The 21,517-nt window shown below is 46.3% G+C and overlaps 1 protein-coding gene across 1 annotated transcript in view; it reads right to left on the minus strand.

Annotated features, from left to right (window-relative positions):
• SLC1A1 (solute carrier family 1 member 1) overlaps positions 1 to 21,517 on the minus strand; it is an 81,356-nt gene that overhangs the window by 19,751 nt on the left and 40,088 nt on the right. The window contains exons 2-4 of the mRNA XM_047097373.1: positions 21,238 to 21,378; positions 1,853 to 1,945; positions 114 to 228 (exon numbers count right to left, since the gene is read on the minus strand). Coding sequence (XP_046953329.1) covers positions 114 to 228; positions 1,853 to 1,945; positions 21,238 to 21,378 — 349 coding nt within the window. The remainder of the gene's footprint in view (positions 1 to 113; positions 229 to 1,852; positions 1,946 to 21,237; positions 21,379 to 21,517) is intronic.

The following is a 21,517-nucleotide window of genomic DNA, read 5'->3' on the forward strand; positions in this document are numbered from 1 at the left end:
ATCGGCCATTTCAAGACAGCTACAGCAGTGCACTAAAGCAAGCTGTGGTCCTCTGTGGCCACAGTATCACAGGCGGCATGCCTAGGGGGCTGCCCCACTGGCAAAACACTCACCTGATCAGATCCAACATGGCATCCACCGTACTGACTTCAGGGCTGCTTCCTGTCCTGTCAATCTCATCCACTTTCTGGGTCACACCAGGCTTGATGCTCACCACCAGCACGATGCCTGCGGCCCAAGAGAGCACCACAGAGCATTAAGAACCTTCCAGAACACCTGGCACCCCTGGTGTAGCCTTCTTAGAACCAGTAGGCATAGTGGCACCAGGCAAAACCAGGAGGACTCCACGGTCCGGCCAAGATGCTGAGCCTCAGCTGGGACCTCCAAGCAGCCTTGATTACTTTTCCATTTAAATGAAGAAGGAACTCTTCCCACTTTTTTTTTTAATGTAAATGAAGAGGCTGCATTCCAGAATTGCTTCTGGAAACCCTTGCTGATGAGAACATTCTATTTTCTTTTCTTTAGCTTATGAGATCAGCCTAGGCAGGGGTTGGGGTGAGGGTGATTCATTTTCCAACTCAGTTCATTTTCAAGCCATTCAATATCTTTATGTAACTTTTATCCACAGATGCTGGTTATTTTCCAGAGGCTCATACAAAACAAGCCTTAACCTCCTTTCATACTACAAGCCTTCAGATATCTGGAAGGCTGTTGTGTAATCCAAAAAAGGGTTAGGGTTAAGAAAAATAGTGTTCCCTGTGACTCTCGGGGGGGTGGAAGGAGGACAAACAGGTGTTACAGGGGGAGACAGTTCTTGCTGTAAGGCACTGTCTCAACGGGGGGGTATCTGAGGGCACCATTTTGGCCCCTGGAGGTAATGGGTTCTTATCCTCCGAGGTGTCCAAGCAGAGGTGGGAGGCTGGAGTACACCCCAAGTCATTAGAGGCTGCCTGACTGGAGGGGGTGAAGAAGAAAGTCTCCGTGTCCTTTATCACTCCTCCCAAGGGCAAAGCCGATCCACAGTGGGCAGGGCATCAGGACCAGAGCAGGTAGGTTTCGCAGGTGGGAGGAGTCGGTGGGCAATACAAAGACAAGGTGGGTGTGGTCCCCTCTTTCCACTCAACCTGGCAGGAGAGACACACACCCGCTTTTTCCTTCATGTGCGCTTCCCTCATGAACCTTCTGAGGAGGCGCGGCTTTGGTTTAAGGCAAGGTTCAGGCCCTCCCAGGTGCCCTGCCTACCAGCCCCACTGCCTCACCTCATCCCAACAGTCTCTTAATGCAGAGTGGCAAGGTCACGCGGCTGCAACATCTGAGTACAATCCAGTCCTCTCTTCCCACGCGGGGCATCCTTAAAACGTCAGGTCACAAAGGATGGGCCGCACTCTCTTCGTAAAAGAATGCCAGAGGTCCGAGAGCAGCTATATTCCCTTATCAGAACGTTCTCCCTTTTTCAAGTGGAATTTATACTTGGCAAGTTGCTGTGAGCTCTCACTACCATGTCCCATTTGAGATGCACTGAAATGTTATCTTTTTGGAAATACTTCATCATTAGACTCTACTCCACTATGACAGAAGCTCTTGGCTTCACTTCCTTCTAATAAAGGCACAGAACTGTCACCCTGTTTCTTACTAGGGACATTAATGAGCAGCACCATGGCTGAACTTGAGTCAGTATTATATTTTCTTCATGGAAAAGGTGTTGTGTAGACCTGAAGCCCAAAAGGTTCATGGTAATTTGACAATATTACTTTCTGAATTACAAAAAAGTACATTAAAAAAAAAGCCCAACTACTTTTAAAGGAAGAGTCACAATTCTACAGAGGAATAAGCAATCAGAAATAGGTTTTACCTAGAATCACAGCAATGATCGTGGTACAGAAATAATAGACGACGGCACGTAGACCAATTTTCCCAGATACGCTGGAATCCAGGGCAGCAACACCTGCGAGGGGGGAGAAGTCAAATGACATTTTTGTCCATTTTTAATTTCATTTCAGAGTGAGAGAGAGAGAGAGAGAGAGAGTGAATGGGAGAGGGGCAGAGGGAGACAGAGAAGGAGAGAGGGAGACAGAATCTTAAGCAGGCTCCAGGCCTAGCACAGAGCCTGACATGGGGCTTGATCCCACAACCCTGGGATCAAGCTCTCAGCTGAAATCAAGAGTCAGACGCTCAACTGACTGAGCCACCCAGAAGCCCCAAATTATGCTGATTTTTAAAAGACGGATTTCCAGGCCTGGTGGTCATTCAATCCTCAAGGTGTGAAATGAAGGGCTGAGGGCTGTCCTCTGCCATCTGCTAGGCCCATCTCGCATGAGACGCAATGGGCAAAGGAAGGGCTTCAAGACTGCCAACACAGAATGGAGATGGAAGAGGGGTGAGGTGCAGGTGCCCCTTCCCCATAATCCCGCCACCTCAGCCCGTGGCCAGTGCCTCGTGGGGCCGGTCACGAGACAGGAGCTCCCCTTCCGCATCCGCTCAGAGAATCTCGAGGATTGTACATCACATCACTCCACAGCCTTCAGGATAAACCCCTTCTGGAATTCAGTATCCAGAAAAAAACTTTATCTTGAAGAACGGAGAGTTCTTTCATCACGTAATGAATATTGTAAAACTCGTGATTGTTTCCCTTTCTGCCTTTTCTGCTAGGAAGCTCAGAGTCGGCCAAAAAGGTTAACTTTTTAAAAGAAATGTTTATTTAGTTTTGAAGAGAGCGAGGAAGGGATAGAGAGAGAGGAAGACAGAGGATCTGAAGTGGGCTCTGTGCTGACAGCTGAGAGCCCGATGTGGGACTTGAACTCATAAACCACGAGGTCAGGACCTGAGCCACGGTTGGACACTTAACCAACTAAACCACGCAGGCACCCAAGATAACTTTTATGGGTGACTATGAAAGTAATAATGTATGTTTGATATAGTAGTCTGAAAAAAGAAAAATAAAAATCACTCCATTCCATCATAGTTGATATTCTGACAAATTTCCTGTCAATATTTTTTCTTTTTTGTAAACATAGCTGAGTGAATTCTATAGTTTTTGATCCTCTCTTCTTAATACTGTATTATAAGCATTTTCTTATTACAAATTCTTCAGGAGGAATTTTAATGGCCACATAATCTTCTGTCCTGTGACTGTACCATAATGTATTTAATCATCCACTTACTGTTGGAGCTTTAAGATAGTCTCAGGGCCAACTTCAATACTAAATCACAGTACTTTCATTATTTATCCTGACCAGCACATTTTCTCCTTCTTTTCATGATTTCCAAATTGCTTCTATGTTAACAACCTTATTGTGTATGGCTCTGATTGTGAGACAACTTAAAATATCCATTTTAAAGAGGTAGGATATAAAAAAATTTTTCCAATTTTTAAATTTCTAATTGAAGAGACCTAGGGCCACACTGTTAGCTGTAGTCTCAAATGGTGTTGGGTGGTCTATAAAATGACTGGATGTAGTCCGGAAGGGAAAAGGCTGTCTAGAATGCCAACCATAGCCCTAGAGGAGGAGGCACACATCCCTTCTTGCTAGAAACCCTTGCCTTCCATTGAAGATGCCCCTATAAATGGAGACAAATGACGCGATTGACTGGATAGCTACTATGTGGACGACAGGGTAAGTGGTGAAGCAACCAGACCATCTTTCAGCACGCTGTCATTGGAAGGTTTCAGGGGCGCCTGGGTGGCTCAGTCGGTTGAGCGTCCAACTTCGGCTCAGGTCATGATCTCGCGGTCCGTGAGTTTAAGCCCACATCTGGCTCTAGGCTCTGCGCTCAGAGCCAGGAACCTGCTTCGGATTCTGTGTCTCCCTCTCTCTCTCCCCCTCCCCCGCTCACTCTCCCTCTCCCTCTCTCTCTCAAAAATAATAAACATTAAAAAAAATTATAAAAAAAAGAAAAGGGGAACGTTTCAGGCTCTACCCTGCCCTGTTTCCAAAACAAGAACCACATTATGAATCCAACAATCATCACAGAAAATGACTTCCTGAATCTTCAACACGTGTGACTTGTGCCTTAACTGTTAGCAAAGCCTGAAGTGCAGGGTGGCGGGAAAGATGAGTTGTCGTGAGGCGACCCCAAGGAGAAGGCAGTAAACTGGGGGGGTTATGGCAGGCACAGGTGGCTTTTGTTTTCACTCCTCACACTCTAAAAGCCTCGCCTATTTTTCTCAAGTGGGGCTTGTGCTTCTCACATATAATTGTACATAATCGATGTGCAGGACCAATCCGGAAGGAAGCTGGTCATCGCCACGATGACAGGACAAATGGGCTCCCACTGCAAACACGCCATTCCTCTGGCTGCTGGTTGCTCCTCTGGAAGCTAATATTTTGAGAGAAGGGGTTCTGGCCAACTTAGCGAGCACCCCAGGATGTTGGAAGGGCCCATTCACCAGCCCCTGGGACAAGACTGTCATTCCCACGTGAGGGGCATATCGCAACAGACACATTCTAGAAAAAGCCCGATGCTGGATTCTATTCTCTCTCTCTGGGAAAAATGCACTCTGGTGTGCCGAGAAGACTTTCTTCTCTTTGTGGTAAGACGATTAAAAATAACGACTCTTCAAGAAATAGTAGCAACAACAACAACAATCAGGAGACACCAAAGGCCACAATTCATTAACGAATGAACGATTTCCTATTTAGAGCTTCAGTCTCTTAAAAAAAAGGGCAAAAGGGGCGTCCAGGTGGTTCAGGCAGTTAAGCGGCCAACTTCGGCTCAGGTCATGATCTCACCATTCTTGCGTGGGTTAGAGCCCCGCGTTGGGCTCTGTGCTGACAGCTCAGAGCCTGAAGCCTGCTTAGGATTCTGTGTCTCCCTCTCTCTCGGCCCCTCCCCTGCTTGCACTCTGTCTCCCTCTCTCTCTCAAAAATAAAAAAACATTAAAAAAATTAAAAAAAAGAGCAAACAATAATGCAAAATATGTAAGTTTGCTAAGTATATTCTATGAATATAAAACTGTGCTTGAATATTCCGTTTTAGAGCTCTGTGCATTATTTTCATAGACAATCAAAATAATTATTTATACCAATGGTTGATTTTAAAAAACAAAATCACCAGTTCCACAAAACTCCACATAACCTGTACAAGCCCATGGAATCCTGGTCCAAGCGAGGATGTATTTTCAGATGTCTCGTCCTCGAGTCGATGTCTAAATTCAGCAGCTCCCAGCCCCGAAGGTACGGACAAGTGACAGGCTCAGAGGGTAGCTGCAGAACTGTTCTTGGGTATGTGTTTTGTGCCCTCTCGGGGTTTTCTTCCAGCAGTGAAACAAATTAAATCTATGTAGGTAATTGTTTCCAGCATATGCTAATATGTCTTAATTTGTCTTAATGATTTGGCCATGGGCTGCTGCCTCTGCTTCTATTCCAGGACCCAGCTGGCAATAAAAGGCTTCATAATAATGAGATTCTTGGTGGGAAGTATCTTAAACAAATACATCCCCTAAAGCAGTCTGCCAGCTCCCTTCTGCTGGAGGACAGCGATTGTATTGTAGTTACTTTGGGAAGGGCTTTACTTCCCGTTCCTCAAATCTACCTTAGTCCTATAATTCTCCTGGACAGATCAGAGATGTAACTCAAGGGGCGCCTGGGGGGCTCAGTGGGCTAAGCGTCCGACTCGGGCTCAGGTCACGATCTTGCGGTTTGCAGTTTCGAGCCCCAAGTCAGGCTCTGTGCTGACAGCTCGGAGCCTGGAGCCTGCTTTGGATTCTATGCCTCCCTCTCTCTCTGTCCCTCCCCCACTCATACTCTCTCTCAAAACAAAAAACAAAAAACCACACATTAAAAAAAAAAAAAACCAGAAATGTATTTGAACCAACAACTGTACTTCTGTACATTTTACCTCTAGAGTTACCCTTCTACCTCTCCAGCCATCACTGATGAGGGGCAGGGCTGGCCCCCCAATTCCAGGCCCTTGGACTATTTATCATGTGGTGCCAGGGGTAGAGGTGATGGGCCACCACAGAGGCTGGGAACATACGCAGGGCAACAGCCTGTTTTGAAAACCTCCACAAGTCACCGGAACATTCCTGAACTTAACTTGAACATGGAAAGCTTGTCTGGATAGTCTATACACCCCACCTGCTAATAATAGCAATGATGCTGAGGCTTAATTCTAGTCAAAATGACAGTGACCATACACACTGTGTCCTGCACAATGGGTACATGTGGAATGCGTCACCTCCTTTATCCCTCGCCATTTGGTGGGGACGCTGGGACCCCAATCCAGACTCGACCCCACAGGCCATATTCTTAACCACTCTCTCACAGTGGCTCTATCCACGTGCTGTGAAATTCTAGACCAGTGCTGCCTCACGGAGCCGTCATGGCGAAGTGCTTCCTCTTCGTGCTTCTGTTGTAGTGACCACAAGCTACCTGCGGCAGGTGTGCTTGGGATCTGGCTAGTGTGGGGGCACCTGGGTAGCTCGGTCGTTAAGTGTCCGACGCATGATTGCGGCTTAGGTCACGATCTCACGGTTTGTGAGTTCGAGCCCCGCGTCAGGCTCTGCACGGACACTGTGCAGCCTGCTTGGGATTCTCTTTGTCCCTCTGTCTGTCCCTCCCCTGCTCATGCTTTTCTCTCTCAAAACAAATCAATAAAACCTAAAAAGAAAAAAAGAATTTTGTATTTGATGCTTTCCCTCAGAAAGAACTGCATCTTTGTACAGGTAGTTCCTTCCTTACAGAGTGAGCCCACTTCAGAGATTCACCCTGTGGCAGTGATTAGGAGCTCGGCAGGTAGTCTCCTTAGAAGCCACCTTCATGATCTCGGGGTCCGTGAGTTCGAGCCCCGCGTCCGGCTCTGTGCTGACAGCTCAGAGCCTGGAGCCTGTTTCAGATTCTGTGTCTCCTTCTCTCTCTGACCTTCCCCCATTCATGCTCTGTCTCTCTCTCTCTCTCAAAAATGAATAAACGTTAAAATTAAAAAAAAAAAAAAAAAAAGAAACCACTTGTACGGGGCAGTTTGGTTCAGTTCCCAGGGAGACCAACAGAAACACTTTTCATGCGTGACCTACCTCCACATGAGAACGCACCTAGTATCTTAGTGTTTCCCTGCCTCTCATGTCCCCTCATCATTGTGTGCTCTCCCTGCCCCTCCCCCAGCCTTTTAGACACCTGTCCCATGATTTTTTAATACTACAGGACACTGTTTAGGTACTAAATGTATACATGTGCTCTTTGCATAAAAAGAGTACATTGCTCCCCCTTATCCCAAAAACTCGGCCTTTGCTGCCTTGGGAGCAATTTTGCTCCTGCTGAGAACATGTGGTCTGGCTCAACGGATGTCACAGAATGATACCTTACTCCAGATGTTAGACTCTCGAGACAGCACCTCTCCATCACTCCTCGGTCACACCTGCCACATTTCAAGTGCTCCCTGGCCACACGAAGCTCGTGCCTACTGCAATGGATGGCGCACACAGAGAACATTCTGGGAGGCAGCACTGGTCTAGAATTTTGTAGCATGTGGATAAGAGGCAGCATGACATAGCGGTTAAGAAAACAGTCCCGTCACTTACCGGGGAAAAGGTCAAATGGCATGGCCACTTTCCTCCCAAACAGGTGGGATATCACCGTACTTTATCCCGGGGCTTTACTCTCAAATCTCAATAGCCACCTTGATCCCTTTCAGGCCATGCCTCATGCCTGGCAAAGCCTGGTTGCCTCTCTTTGTGGTTCATTCCCAGATCTTGTTTCTTCTGGGAGCGGCCACCCACCTCTGGGAACTGACAGGTGAGAGGGGCCTGCACACTAACACATCACAAGGCAGGTGTGATGGGGTCTGTACAGAAGCCAGAGGTAAGGGTTTAAAGATGTTAACAGTAATTGAACACGGACTTCAAGTTTGTGAAATATAATCACAAAAGTAGGGCTAGCATTTTATGTTTTTATATCTTTCCCTCATAATTCATTTTTATTATAGTCTACAAAGGTTACTGATCTGTGACAGACTGGAAATTTTAAAAAACTGGATCTCTCCCATCCATTTAAGAGACTGGATGCTTTGCATGAAAAGATGCTCGACATCACTCATCATCAGGGAAACACAAATCAAAACCACAATGAGATACTACCTCACCCCTGTCAGAATGGCTAACATTAACAACTCAGGCAACAACAGATGTTGGCAAGGATGCAGAGAGAGAGGATCTCTTCTGCACTGCTGGTGGGAATGCAAACTGGTGCAGGCACTCTGGAACACAGTATGGAGGTTCCTCGAAAAATTAAAAATAGAACTACCCTCTGACCCAGCAATTGCACTACTAGGTATTTATACAAAGGATACAAAAATGCTGATTCCAGGGGCACATGCACCCCAATGTTTATAGAACTACTGACAATAGCCAAAGTATGGAAAGAGTCCAAACGTCGATCGACTGATGAATGGATAAAGACGATGTGGTGTATATACACAGTGGAATATCACTCGGTGACCAGAAAGAATGAAATCTTGCCATTTGCAACAATGTGGATGGAACTAGAGGGTATTATGCTAAGCGAAATTAGTCAGTTACAGAAAGACAGATATCATATGATTTCACTCATATGTGGAACTTAAGAAACAAAACAGATGAACTTAAGGGAAGGGAAGGAAAAATAAGACAAAAACGGGGAGGCAAAGCCTAAGAGACTCTTAAATACAGAGAACAAACTGAGGGTTGCTGGAGGGGAGGTGGGTGGGGGGCTGGGCTAACTGGGAGATGGGCACTGAGGAGGGCCCTTGTTGGGATGAGCACTGGGTGTTATTCTGTAAGTGATGGATCACTAAATTCCACTCCTGAAATCATTATTACACTACGTGCTAAGTAACTTGGATTACAAAAAGAAAAAAAGAAAAAAAGACACGGGATGTTTGCAGAGTGCTGGCACAGGGGATGGGCACCACGGGCTTCTAGAGGAGTCAGAGGTGTCCCCGGGCTGAGGTGATATGGCAGACAGCATCTGAACTGGGCAGAAAAAGATGAGCAGGATTCGGACAAAGATTCTTTGCTTGACCGCACTTTAGTCGGGCTCCCGAACCTTCTCCTGGGCCCATCTGTGTACTTCTTGCAAAAGCCAGGTTTAGCAAGAACTTTGCTAAGTTAGTTTTGCCAGAACCCCCACCTTCCACCTCTGGTAGCTTCCCCATCCTCCACCGTCTCCCAGGTGGCGCCTGGGCACCCTTGGCCTGCCTCCCAGCAAGAATCCTGTTAGCTCAGTTGGCTAGAATGCCCCAGTACCCCTGATGTTCCTTCTTAGTGACTTTCCACCCACTGACCCCCTTGGCGACCAATTCCCTCTCGCGATGCTATATTCAGAGTTGAGCCCCATCTCTCCTACCGATGCAAAATCCCACTGCAGTGGTCCCGAATAAAGTCCACCCTACCACCTTTAACAAGCGGTTTAACTTTAATAAGTTAAACATCAATTTCGTTTTGCATTTTTAACACTGCATTTTTATTTCCTTAACAAGTCCGGTTTCCAGTGAGCCCACCACTGTCCTTTCAAACCAGCGACCGTTCTGAGGCTGTACTATGACCTAGAAACAGGGATACTATCCCGAGTTGTCCTTGGAAGTTAGGGGGACCTGCTAGCTCTTTATTTTGAGACAGCACACTTGCTTTTTTTTTTTTTTTTTTTTTTTTTTTTTTTTTTTTTACCTTGGGAGGAGGCTCTGATGAGCTGGGGATACTGGCTCCTGGCCAGAGCTGTAATAATCTTTTAGAACCTTTTATAAAAACACTATAAAGGAAGCAGTCGCAGAGGGCTAAACAATAGCATGTTTTAAAAATAAACACCCAAAGGCAAAAGACTCCTGCGAGGGCTCACTAATTAAGCTACCACCCACTGGAGAACAAAGTTTTCGTGACAATCTCTCCCCACCTTGTCATTAAGGTGTCAAAATTAACTCCATTATTGGAAGGTGTTTTTGGTCTGGCATTTGTGGGCACTTCACAATTGGGAATGGACACAACATCCAAGAAACTCACTGCTGCATGGGAGTTAAAACCCTCTTGTGCCGAGGACTCCTACCCCTCTATCACCAGCATGGAGAACAACAGCACAGGCTCCAATCGCAGCCCAGCCTTTTCCTCCCAGACTCCCGTTTCTCCATCTATAAAAATGCAGCTTTTCAATGCCTCTACCTCCTACAGGGTAATTGCGAAGAGCAAAGTGGACAACCTCATCTTGCACGGCTGCCGTGAAGATTAGAAACAGTACGTATAACCTACCTGGTACAGTGCCTAGAACTTAACCTGCACTCAGTAGACAGCCTCCACTGTTGCTAAATGAAAAATGATCAATCTGAGGGGCGGGGCTAATCAAATGGAAGGCACTTAGCAAGAGTTAGCTCACGCGTTCCCTCACTTTCTCCAGAATCCTTCTGTATTCCTTCATCACACGGGTGCAAAAGAGCACCCACCAGGCCATTTCACACTCTGGTATAACCTCCAAGGACACTGATGATCAACTGGAAGATCTTCACCCTGGCTGAAGAGACCCTGTCCCCAGGGAGCCCACCTGCCCAGCCCAGCCGAGGCTACCTTCCTGCTTAGTAGCGCTCCAGCCCCATCCCCCGGGAGCAGACTGAGCTCCCTGCCACGCTTGGTGGGCGCCTCCCTCTGCCTGACTGCCGTCCCCTACTCCTCACTTGTCTACTTTCAAGTCTTTTCCTTGGGGTCCTTCCCTGAGTTATCAGGCTAAACCAGCCTCCTCTGTTTTCCTCATCTGACACCCTGCTCACATCACCTTTCACAATTTTTGTCACTGGGCTCGTTATTTATTTACACACCGTCTTTTGCACTAGAGTGAGCTCCATGGAGGGCAGGAGACCCAGAGAGCTGCGTGTTCACCAAAGCATAGCCAGTGCCCAGCACGTAGGAGGAGCTCGATAAACGTGTTGGTTGAATGAGTAACCTAGTTAGGTATGGTTGCCTGCCCCAGACCCCTCTCCCTGGTCCCTGGACAGCAGAATGTCCCAGAATGGAACGCTGTACCAGTCCCTGGTGCTGCCCTTATGATCTGTGTGATCTTGGAACAGTCCTTGGAACTGCTCTCATCTCTGAAAATGGACATAAGGTCCCACCTCCCTTCCTATTTCTTTGGGTTGCTACGAGGATTGAATCAACAAATTCATTCCCCAGGGTAAACAAGGCAGGCTATGATCTCGCTCTGTTATTCCAGGACACAGGACCATCTCTGCAGCCTGGATTAATCCTCCTGGGCTGTGACAGGGGCAGAGAAGAGGCAGAGGGGGCATACAAAATATATTTCTGTGCACGCCTTGCCCATGACATCTATTTTTCTAAGAGGCATCAATACAAAGAACTCCCTGAAGATAGGTTACATCACCACCCTAGACTACTCCGTGAAGTTAACAAGGTAAACTGGCCCTCGGTCAGAACCAACTAAAGGTCTCTTTTGCAGCCTCCGTCAGGAGGTCCACATTTGATGTTTAAAATATGTCACGAAGCAGCATGCTGGTCTCCTGGTCTTCAGCCATCCAGGGGGCTGTTTCCAACATTTTTTATACCACAGACCTTGGTGCTGTTTGTAGGTGGGACCAGTTTTCCAGAAGACCTCACGAGCGTTTATAGGAGGCTTATGGTTCAGGAAGGGCATTAAACACATTTCGGAGGATCTGAGGGACTCAGCTATTCTCCTCAAAGTCCATACGAATGCTTTGACATCGGGACGGCTAACAGCTCTGTGAAAAGTCTCGTTTTTTTTTTTTTTTTTTTTAACTACAACCTAATTATTATTGAGCTTTTTTTTAATAATTTTTTTTTAACGTTTATTTATTTTTTTTGAGACAGAGAGAGACAGAGCATGAACGGGGGAGGGGCAGAGAGAGAGGGAGACACAGAATCGGAAACAGGCTCCAGGCCCCGAGCTGTCAGCCCAGAGCCCGACGCGGGGCTCAAACCCACAGACCGCGAGATCGTGACCTGAGCCGAAGTCGGACGCTTAACCGACTAAGCCGCCCAGGCGCCCCTATTATTGAGCTTTTTGCTTCTCCTCCTTATAAAATTGGTAGCTCAGGATTCTGGGTAGAAGCCACTTGCATGCTGGTGAACGTTACACCCTAGTGTCTTACAAAGGGTAAGTCTTTTTATGTGTTTTCCTTTCCAGAATGAAATCCATCACGTGTACTTTCATCTGTGCGTCTCAACTCTAATAGCTTGTCATGCCAATGCCGGGACCTTCTAGAAACTTCTGACGGTAACAGGCATGCCATGATACAGTACTACTATTTCCCTGTTTTACAGCTGAGTGTCCAGGTTGCACAGCTAGCAAATGGGAGAGCCAGGATCACATCGAGGCAGTCTGGTATGCTTAACCACTAGACTCTCCTGCCCCTCTAAGATCGGTACTCACAGACTTCTTTGTTTGACCACACTTTGTCAGGCTCCTGAACCTCTACGCCCATCTGTGTATTTTCCTGCAAAATCTAGTTTTCATAAGAACTGTGCTAAGTCGGTTTAACCAGAATCCTCATATCTGATCACTCTCCATACCTGATCAGGCTCCGCCCCCCCGGCCTGTCTGGTCACCCTGGCCTGCCTTCAGCAAGAATCCTACCAGGTTGGTTTAGCTAGAATCCCCCTTACTCCTGATGTTTCCTCCTCATAAATTTCCATCCGCTGATCCCCCTACCCTGCTACTTGGCTATCAATTCTCACTTGCTGTTAGAGTTGAGCCCCATCTCTCTCCCCCACTGCGAAATCGGACCACGCAGGGTCCCCACCTATCATGATGGTCCCGAATAAAGTCTGCCTTACTACCTTTAACACGTGTCACTGTGTTTTGTTTTGTTTTGTTTTTTAATACTACCCCACCTGATGCTTGATCAGGGTGTTCTTTTGCAGAGAACAGCACTTCTGGCTGTCACTGCTGTCACTTCCTTCCCCGTGCCTAGACAGACCCCTGACAAAGCACCTGCTCACCTTGCCAATCCACTCCTCTTCCTCATGTGCCCAGCATTCTGCTCAAAGCCTCACTGTCCTGGCAACGTGCCATGTAAGCTGCTGTTTTCTTCTGCCTGGAGCCCCTACCCCCTTCATTGGATTCTTATCTTTTCTTCAAAACTCCACCCCAGTGTCCTCATTCTCCCAAAGCACTTAGCATACCAGATTACAATGTATTCACTCTCCCTTGCTGGAACAGGACTTATCTGTATCATGTGTGCCTAGCACAGAGCCTTGGACATTGACGAAGGACGGATGGATGGATGGATGGATGGAAGGAAGGAAGGAAGGAAGGAAGGAAGGGGTGGAATCCCAGGTCCACGCATTCAACATATAGGAGGCTTCTTAGAATCCCTGCATGGTTTTTCACTCCTTTTTTTAAGAAACAAAATCAGGTTGGGGCGCCTGGGTGGCTCCGTTGGTTAAGTGTCCGACTTTGGCTTAGGTCATGATCTCACAGTTTGTGGGTTTGAGCCCCACGTCGGGCTCTGTGCTGACAGCTCAGAGCCTGGAGCTTGCTTCAAATTCTGTGTCTCCTCCTCTCTCTGCCCCTCCCATGCTCATGCTCTGTCTCTCAATAATAAATAAACGTAAAAAAAATTAAAAAAAAAAAAAACCAACACAACAGGTTAACTTAGAGTTGAGCGGAGCTGTGAGCCAGTGTAGGAACAGCAGAGGCAGAAGTCAAGCTCATTTGGGGTTGATTCTCCAGCTTCACTAGCTCAGAATTAGACTGACACAGCTTGCACGTTTCATTATTGTGGCAAATGGCATGCTCACTGTGGGGACTCCATTCCTTATACATCAGGTGCCCCTTTCTTCTTTGCAGAAAAGGCAATGGAGACATCAAATTAATATAGTAAGTCCTCTGGCTTCAGTAGCTGTGCTCTAACTCAACATGAATTTCCTGATGATCTTAGGAAAATGCTTAATTCGTGTGTGCAAACCTGCTTAGTTCATCTCATTTTCTCGGTTCCCTAACAAGGCTTGGGAAGGTTAAAAAAAAAAGCACTTAAATTCAGGCAGAATCCAGTGGTTACAGATGTTGCAAATGAGGCAAGAAGTTCATTCGTGGCCTGTATGGTTTGGGGCTACGACCTTGCCTTCCCCAGCATGGAACTGTAAGTTTAAAGGGCACCCTGAAATGGCAATTTTCTAGAGATGAAACTAAGAAGCCACCAATGGTTCCAAAAGAGCACCCATACTCCCTGCACTCCCACCAGCAGAAGCTGACATTAAATGCTCTTAGGTCCCCAACGGCAAGCTGTACAACCAAGTGACATGTGCATTTTCCACTCCTCCACCTTCTTGGCCACAAGGGGACTCACAGACCTGGCCAGAAGTCCCAGGATGCATGAAAGGGTGAGTGGCAGAAACCCCACCCTCTCACGGGTGTGGTTTTCTGTTTATCTGTTTTCACGCAGGCGGGGTTAACAAATGTTGAATTTAATCAAACCCCGTTTCAGGGAGGGGGGGACATGGCCTGGTTCTTTCCACCGGAGGACATAGGATAGTACCCAGATTCACAGCTGCTTACGAGTAAATGAATACATCGCTTAAAAAAAAAAAAAAAATGCCTTCCCCAGCCCACCCGATCCAACGTGTTCTCTCCTGCAAAGCCTGAATTTCAAAAATAGGCACCTCTGGGGAACCTGGGTGGCTCAGTCGGTTGAGCGTCCGACTTCGGCTTCGGCTCAGGTCTGGATCTCACAGCTTTTGAGTTCGAGACCCCACCGGGCTCTGTGCTGACGGCTTACAGCCTGGAGTCTGTTTCAGATTCTGTGTCTCACGGTCTCTCTCTCTCTCTGCCCCTAATTCACTTGCGCTCCGTCTCTCTCCCTCAAAAATGAACAAACATTTAAAATAATTTTTTTAAACAGTCATCTCCAACAACCTTGACCGACTTCACTTGCCCTGCTCCTGGCTCCATGCCTCACTGCCTCTTCAGGGAATTTCACTCACTGATTGATAGTAGTATTTGCTTGCCATGCTGGTTTATTTTGCCACCAGGATTCCACCTCAACTGCACTGTACCTTGAGAGTTAGAATCTCGCCTTATCCTTTATCTTGGCCAGCTGCTGGCTGGCCTCCTGTTATTGCAAATAAATGCGTTTTTGGCACACAGCCATGCCCATCACTTACATATTGTTGAGGGGTGATTTTCCGTGGCAGCCACTTGGGAAGCTGGACAGAGAATATGTGGCTCGAAAAGCTTAAAATATTCATTATCTGGCCTTTTACCAAAAAAAGTGTGCAGATCCCTACTTGCTGCGTATTTTACATCTGACTGCTGTTTAATAAATATTGTTTATATCTAAACTTCTATAAGGTTTTTTTTTTTTTCTTGGTTAAAAAGTAGTGGAAAACTTTAGGCCTTAGAGCGGAGATCAAGCCCTAAAAATTTGAAGTCCTGACGTATAGGGGCTGCTGGAGTGACAACCATTTAAAGTTTGAAACAAGTTTTGGTTTTTTTCTTTTTTCTTTTTTTAATCACTGAAGGGTGGAGTCTTCCATTTATCCTTGAAGAAGCTTCCCACAGATGTAAATCCAATCCTCAACCAGCACTCTTGTCAAAAGGGGAAGGTTCGTCGACATAGAGAATGCAGGTGCTCTCTACCAAAGTCTCACGTTTGGTACATAATTTGTCCAGGAGGTGAAATCAGTGCTAAGACCCAGAGACTCAGTGGTTTGGGATGGAGGGAAAGGAGGGAGTTTTCTTGGCGTGGTATAAATTTGCAATGTACTGGACTGCAACCCCACAGGACAAAGTACAGTGTGGGTGCTTCCGAGGAGCCAACATTTGGAGGAAATCCAGAGTAAGGTGCCACAGGAACAGGGAGGAATAAGCATCTTGCTCTCAGGACAGACTGCACCGGCAGTGGCATGGACTCAACACAGCCCAACTCGGACAGACTCCCACGTCCTGCAGGTTGGGTGGGTAAGCCCCAACCCAGCAGGTGCAGATGCTATCCATTCTGGAGGGAGTGTCCTGATGGGGTCCACAAGGCAAATCACCGCTTTGCACCCACAACGAGGGTTTCCACTTGGTTTGCTTCCGGGCTGGGGCAGGAAGACCTATGTGATGGTGAAATTTTTCCTTCTCAAAGCCTCGTGTCGGGGGATGGCAATGCCTGGAACATCATGTGGAGGGACGGGCTGGCAGCTGAGCAAAGGGGGACCTCTTCAGGCCTCCCTCTTAAGGGAGAGGCCGGATGGCACTGTTGGTGTTTCACCTACTTTCATTCCCCAAACTTCCATAAAGCTTTGTCCCAAGGAACAGCCTGTGAAGAATTCTCACTCCTATCTTAGGAGAGAGGAGCAAAAGGAGAGTTCCTCAGGGTCAGAGGCGTGGCCGCAGTCACTGGAGACACCAGAGGAGGCAGCTGTGACCGGCAGAGCACTTCTGGCCCAGTGGTGGCGGCCAAGAGGCTGCAGTGGAAAGGATGGGGGTCTCATCCTGAGCACAGCTAAGGTGCCATCTTGGAATGATGCTCAGGGAACCCCTGGGAGACGGGTTGAGGGGCCGTTCCCTTTCCTGTGCTGGTCATGGGAGGCCTAGGTCATCATCATCTGTGTATTCAAGAAAATGTGCCCTGAATTTAAACTCACTGGTGGTGAGACCTGGACCAGGACTTTCCAGAACCACAATTCTCTTGCTAATTCCCCAGTGGTTTGATACAAGCACAGCTTAGAAACCTAAACGTTAAGGGGGCCCAAACAGATATTCTGCACACCAGGAGGAGCATGATCCTCAGAATGTCAATTACAGAAAGGATTCTGTTAGTGCCTACACTGCCTGTCTCTAAAAATGCCTTGAGATTACATCTACTGTGCCTTTTCTCTTTTTTTCCTGTTTTAACTAAATTCTAGACATTCTGTCATTCTATCCCTGCATAATTCCATATGCATTAAAAAGGACATTTTCTTACATAACTAAAATGCCTTTATCACCACTAACAAAATTATCAATAATTTCTCGGTACCATCTAAGCCTATATTCAAATTTCCCCGATTAATGTGACATGTTACCCTCATTCATCACATGAAAAAGGATGCTTCTGTTTAAAAAGAAATAGCTATGAACTATTTTTATGTCAGCGGAGGCTTTCATGGCAGAGGGTTTTTTTTTTTTTTTTTAATTTTCCTACATGTTAATCCATCAAGAGAGTTTCCCTTATGCAGAAGCACAGATTACTAATCGTAGGTCTCAATTTTGTTTCTCCCTCTAATGTGTGTGTCCTTAGGACATCCATTTAACTCTCCCCAGCTTCCAACAAGCATCTTTCTTTGTCCCGATAAGTGCATAAAATAAGCTATTGGTCTGCTGCATTTATAGAGGCTTCTGAAATGTGAAAACTGCTCTTCCTGTGCATTTCCACAGCCATCCTCCACTCCTGGCTCTTTGCTGAACTGGGGAGGCAGAGGACCACCGCAGGGTTTGGAGGAAGGACCACGCACCACGGAAAAGGTGGTGCAGAGCTACAGGTGCTGGGAACAGAGCTGTGGGACACAGAGCAGAACCCATTCCACTCTGGGAGACAGTGGGAGAGGGGGAAAAGGAGAAAAGGAGAAAAGGAGAGAAGGAGAGGGAGAGAGAGAGGGAGGAAGAGTGAAAGAAAATGCAAAACCAACCAAACAAAAATAACAAACAAAAGGGTGCCTGGGTGGCTCAGCTGGTTAAGCATCTGACTTTGGCTCAGGTCACGATCTCCAAGTTCTTGAGTTCAAGCCCCGCCTCAGGCTCTGTGCTGACAGCTCGGAGCCTGGAGCCTGCTTCACATTCTGTGTCTCCCTCTCTCTCTCTGACCCTCCCCCGCTCATGTTCTGTCTCTCAAATATAAGAAATAAAACAACAAAAAAAAAGTTTTTAAGAAAACAAACACGTATTCACCTTGAAAATGTAAAGGAAGGGCAATGAGTCATGTTTTCTTACTATCCATATCTAACTGCTATTAACTATTTGGTTTTCATCCCAACTTTTAAAAATGCACATAAATTTTAATAAAATTTGGATTGTATACAACATCCTATTGTGTAATTTGTTTTATTTTCCTATTTTACACCGTGTTAGAACATATCCACATGTCATTAAATGTTTCCAAGACAAGGTTTTTAATAGTTGTAGACTCATAGCTTAGGTGTATAACTTCCAGTGAGACTACTTATAATTTACCACCATTATAAAAGTAATGCTTTTATGAACATCCTTGTACCTAAATCTTTGAACATATCTGATTATTTACAAGAAATTCTGAGAAGCAGAATTACAAAGTAGAGAGATCAGAACATGTTCCAAGTTGCCCCCCACCAAATTTGTTCCAAACTGAAAATGTATGAATGAGCCTGTTTTCCCACAACCTTGCCCGCGCTAGTCATATTACCTTAATCTGACAATTTAAAACATGAATATGAGATCACTGTTCCCATCCTGCTTTGTTCATGTCCCTTGAATCTTTTGACTATTTTGTTGCTCAGGACAACAGAATGGGGTAGTGGTTCTGCGCTCTTTTGCTCTTAATTGCCAGCGTTTGGTAAAGGAAAAATGTAGAAATGTTAAGGGGGCGCCTGGGTGGCTCAGTTGGTTAAATGTCCGACTTTGGCTCAGGTCATGATCTCAAGGTTCCTGAGTTCAAGCCCTGCTTTGGGCTCTGTGCTGACAGCTCAGAGCCTGGAGCCTGCTTCAGATTCTATGTCTCCCTCTCTCTCTGTCCCTCCCTGCTTGTGCTCTCTCAAAAATAGACAAACATTTAAAAACATTTTTTTTTTTTTTTAATGTCCAGACCTGTGATACAGCTTGAAAAAGCAGCTGGGCTACGTGGTGAGCAAAGTGCTGAGGGTTGCAAATTATTTTCCTAGATTATCTGCAAAGCTGAGCTAGCACACAAAACAGCCCGACTGCAAAAATACCACTAGATGTTGACTGCCAAAACTGATACATATTTCAAACATCGCATATTATACTAGTATATTCACACATGTATTTTTACCTCTTCTTCTGAAACCCGGTTTAACGCACGAGTTTTGGATTTACTGCCGAATTTGGATCAACTTCCCATACATTCCTCCACAGACCCAAGTTTTAAGTGGTATTGATCATCAAGTGATTTATGTACCTTGTGCAAGTGCATGCCAAGTATAGTATTATATGTTTAACCGTGAATGTTTTTCTTGGGAGAGAGTCCAAAGCTCTCATCATCTTTTCAAAGGAGCCTCAGAAGAGATTTAGAATTTTGATGCTGAGAAAATTCTAAGGGGTGATAAAGGCAACATCTACTGGGCCAGCAGGTAAATGAGCGCCATGGACAAGGTGTCAGATGATAGGGTAGGGGGGCTGCGGTATCCTCGAACGTATTAGCTTCAAACTAAATAGAGTAGCTGTCTCTTGGCTCCAGATCACTGTTGGTCTTGGGGCGGGGGGGGGGGGGGGTACATGGGTCCGGTGTTTTGTGATCTTAATTCTTTTCAGAAGAAGCCAGAAATCCAGATGCCTACATGAAATCTTGCAAGTTTCAGATGCTCACACTGACTTAAAGTTGAACAGATGAACAATACATGGTACAACACACTGGCCTGCTGATTTGGCCCTCAGGCTGCAGGGCCTAAAAGAAGCCGGGCGTTTCAAAACACAATTAAACACATACATACAAATAATTAAACGCTCTTTTTAGGCTGGTAATAAGCCAAGAACACCCAGACCAGGAGATTCTAATGTGACTGGAGTTTGGCACTTGAAAAGTTCAACAGCCAGATCTATAGCTGGGCACAGCAGATCCTGCCCCCTGCCCCCACCCAAGGCTAACATCCAGGGCTCCCCACAGATAAGCCCCAGGTCGTCGTAGTAGCAGTGGGGAAAAATGTTCTGGAAAAGGACACGTCAAGATTCCTAACTGCGCGGTTACATAAAACCTGAGTTTTTTTCAAGCAGACAATACTAGTGAGGGGCGGGCCACATTTTACCTATTGCCAGAACGAAGGTAAGTACGAGAGACTCTGGAATGCACTGAGAAGCTCACCGCACCCACACAAATGACATTTCTGTAAGCCAAATTACTCTCCACCTCCAGCAGGAAGCCTGCTCTTTAGAGGGACCTTGCAAGAGAATGGCCACTAAGGGAGAAAGCATTTCCAAAGCCAACTGTGTCACAAGTTCAGATGTGAAAATGCCAGGCTGTTAAAATGCGGTGCAAACCCATAATGAAACGTTTTCCGCAGCACGCGGCTGTGAGTTTTCAAGGGCAGGTATGCGGAGGAGTAGAAGCCCAGCAGGGAAGGCAGAGAGACTCCAAGGGCAGCTGCCCAGGGTGGGTGGGGGGGCTAGGACGGCTGCAGGTGGGAAACAGATGAGTGAACTACCGAAAACAATTTCAAAACTGACAACCACATTTCGCCTGGGGACAATGGTTGACATTTCAGTGGCCAAATATGGTGTTTTGTTTTGTTTTGTTTTGTTTTTGTTTTACTCCTGTGTCCTGGATAGAGTGTTATTTATAGTATGTTTGAAAATGGCATCTTGCGGGGCACCTGGGTGGCTTAGGCGGTTGAGCGTCTGACTTCGGCTCAGATCATGATCTCACAGTTCGTTGAGTTCAAGCCCCACAATGGGCTCTCTGCTGTTGGGCCAGAGCCCGTTTTGTATCCTCTGTCTCCCTCTCTCTCCCTGCCCCTCCCCTGCTCACCCTCTCTCTCAAAAATAATGAATAAACATTAAAAAAAAAAAGAAGGGGCGCCTGGGTGGCGCAGTCGGTTAAGCGTCCGACTTCAGCCAGGTCACGATCTCGCGGTCCGTGAGTTCGAGCCCCGCGTCGGGCTCTGGGCTGACGGCTCGGAGCCTGGAGCCTGTTTCCGATTCTGCGTCTCCCTCTCTCTCTGCCCCTCCCCCGTTCACGCTCTGTCTCTCTCTGTCCCAAAAATAAATAAACGTTGAAAAAAAAAAATTAAAAAAAAAAAATAATAATAATAAAAAAAAAAAAAAAAGAAAAGAAAAAAGACAATGGCATCTTCCTCACAAGACATCACATGGCTGCCCAAATGAAGCTGTGAGCTATGGTGGACAGTGCCCTAGGTAGAGCAGTGGCACTTTGTGAGTAATGAAATATTCCCACTCAAGCCAATATATACTTTCCAAGTAAGCAGAGAGAGAGGGAGAGAGAGAGAGAGAGAGAGAGAGAGTGTGTGTGTGTGATGTGTGAGATACATCAAATGCATTTCAATTTTTTTCATAATTAGAAAAGCACAACTTAAGAGACAGCTCCTTAAATAATCACAGAGAACCATCAGTTGTCTCAAGGTACCTGTAATCATGCTGGATATAATTAACGGCAAAATGATGAGTTTCAGCATCCTCATTAGAATTTCCCCGGGAAAAGCAAAGTAGAACTTCTCCAGACTAGACAGCTTGCTGTATTCTCGAACCAAGACGCCGATGGCAATCCCTAAGAGAAACAAGATCAGGAAAAAGAAAAGAGGAATAGCATTGAGTTCTCCTGTATGCATTTCTATGGAAAAATACCCACCAAAGACCCCCACATTTTAATGGCATGAAAAATAGTTTAGATGATCTTCCATGAGTCT

This window comes from Lynx rufus, unplaced genomic scaffold, assembly GCF_022079265.1.
Source record: "Lynx rufus isolate CCGP_SWC_20201006 ecotype Redwood Valley unplaced genomic scaffold, mLynRuf1.p SCAF_10, whole genome shotgun sequence".
NCBI classification, from domain to species: domain Eukaryota; kingdom Metazoa; phylum Chordata; class Mammalia; order Carnivora; family Felidae; genus Lynx; species Lynx rufus.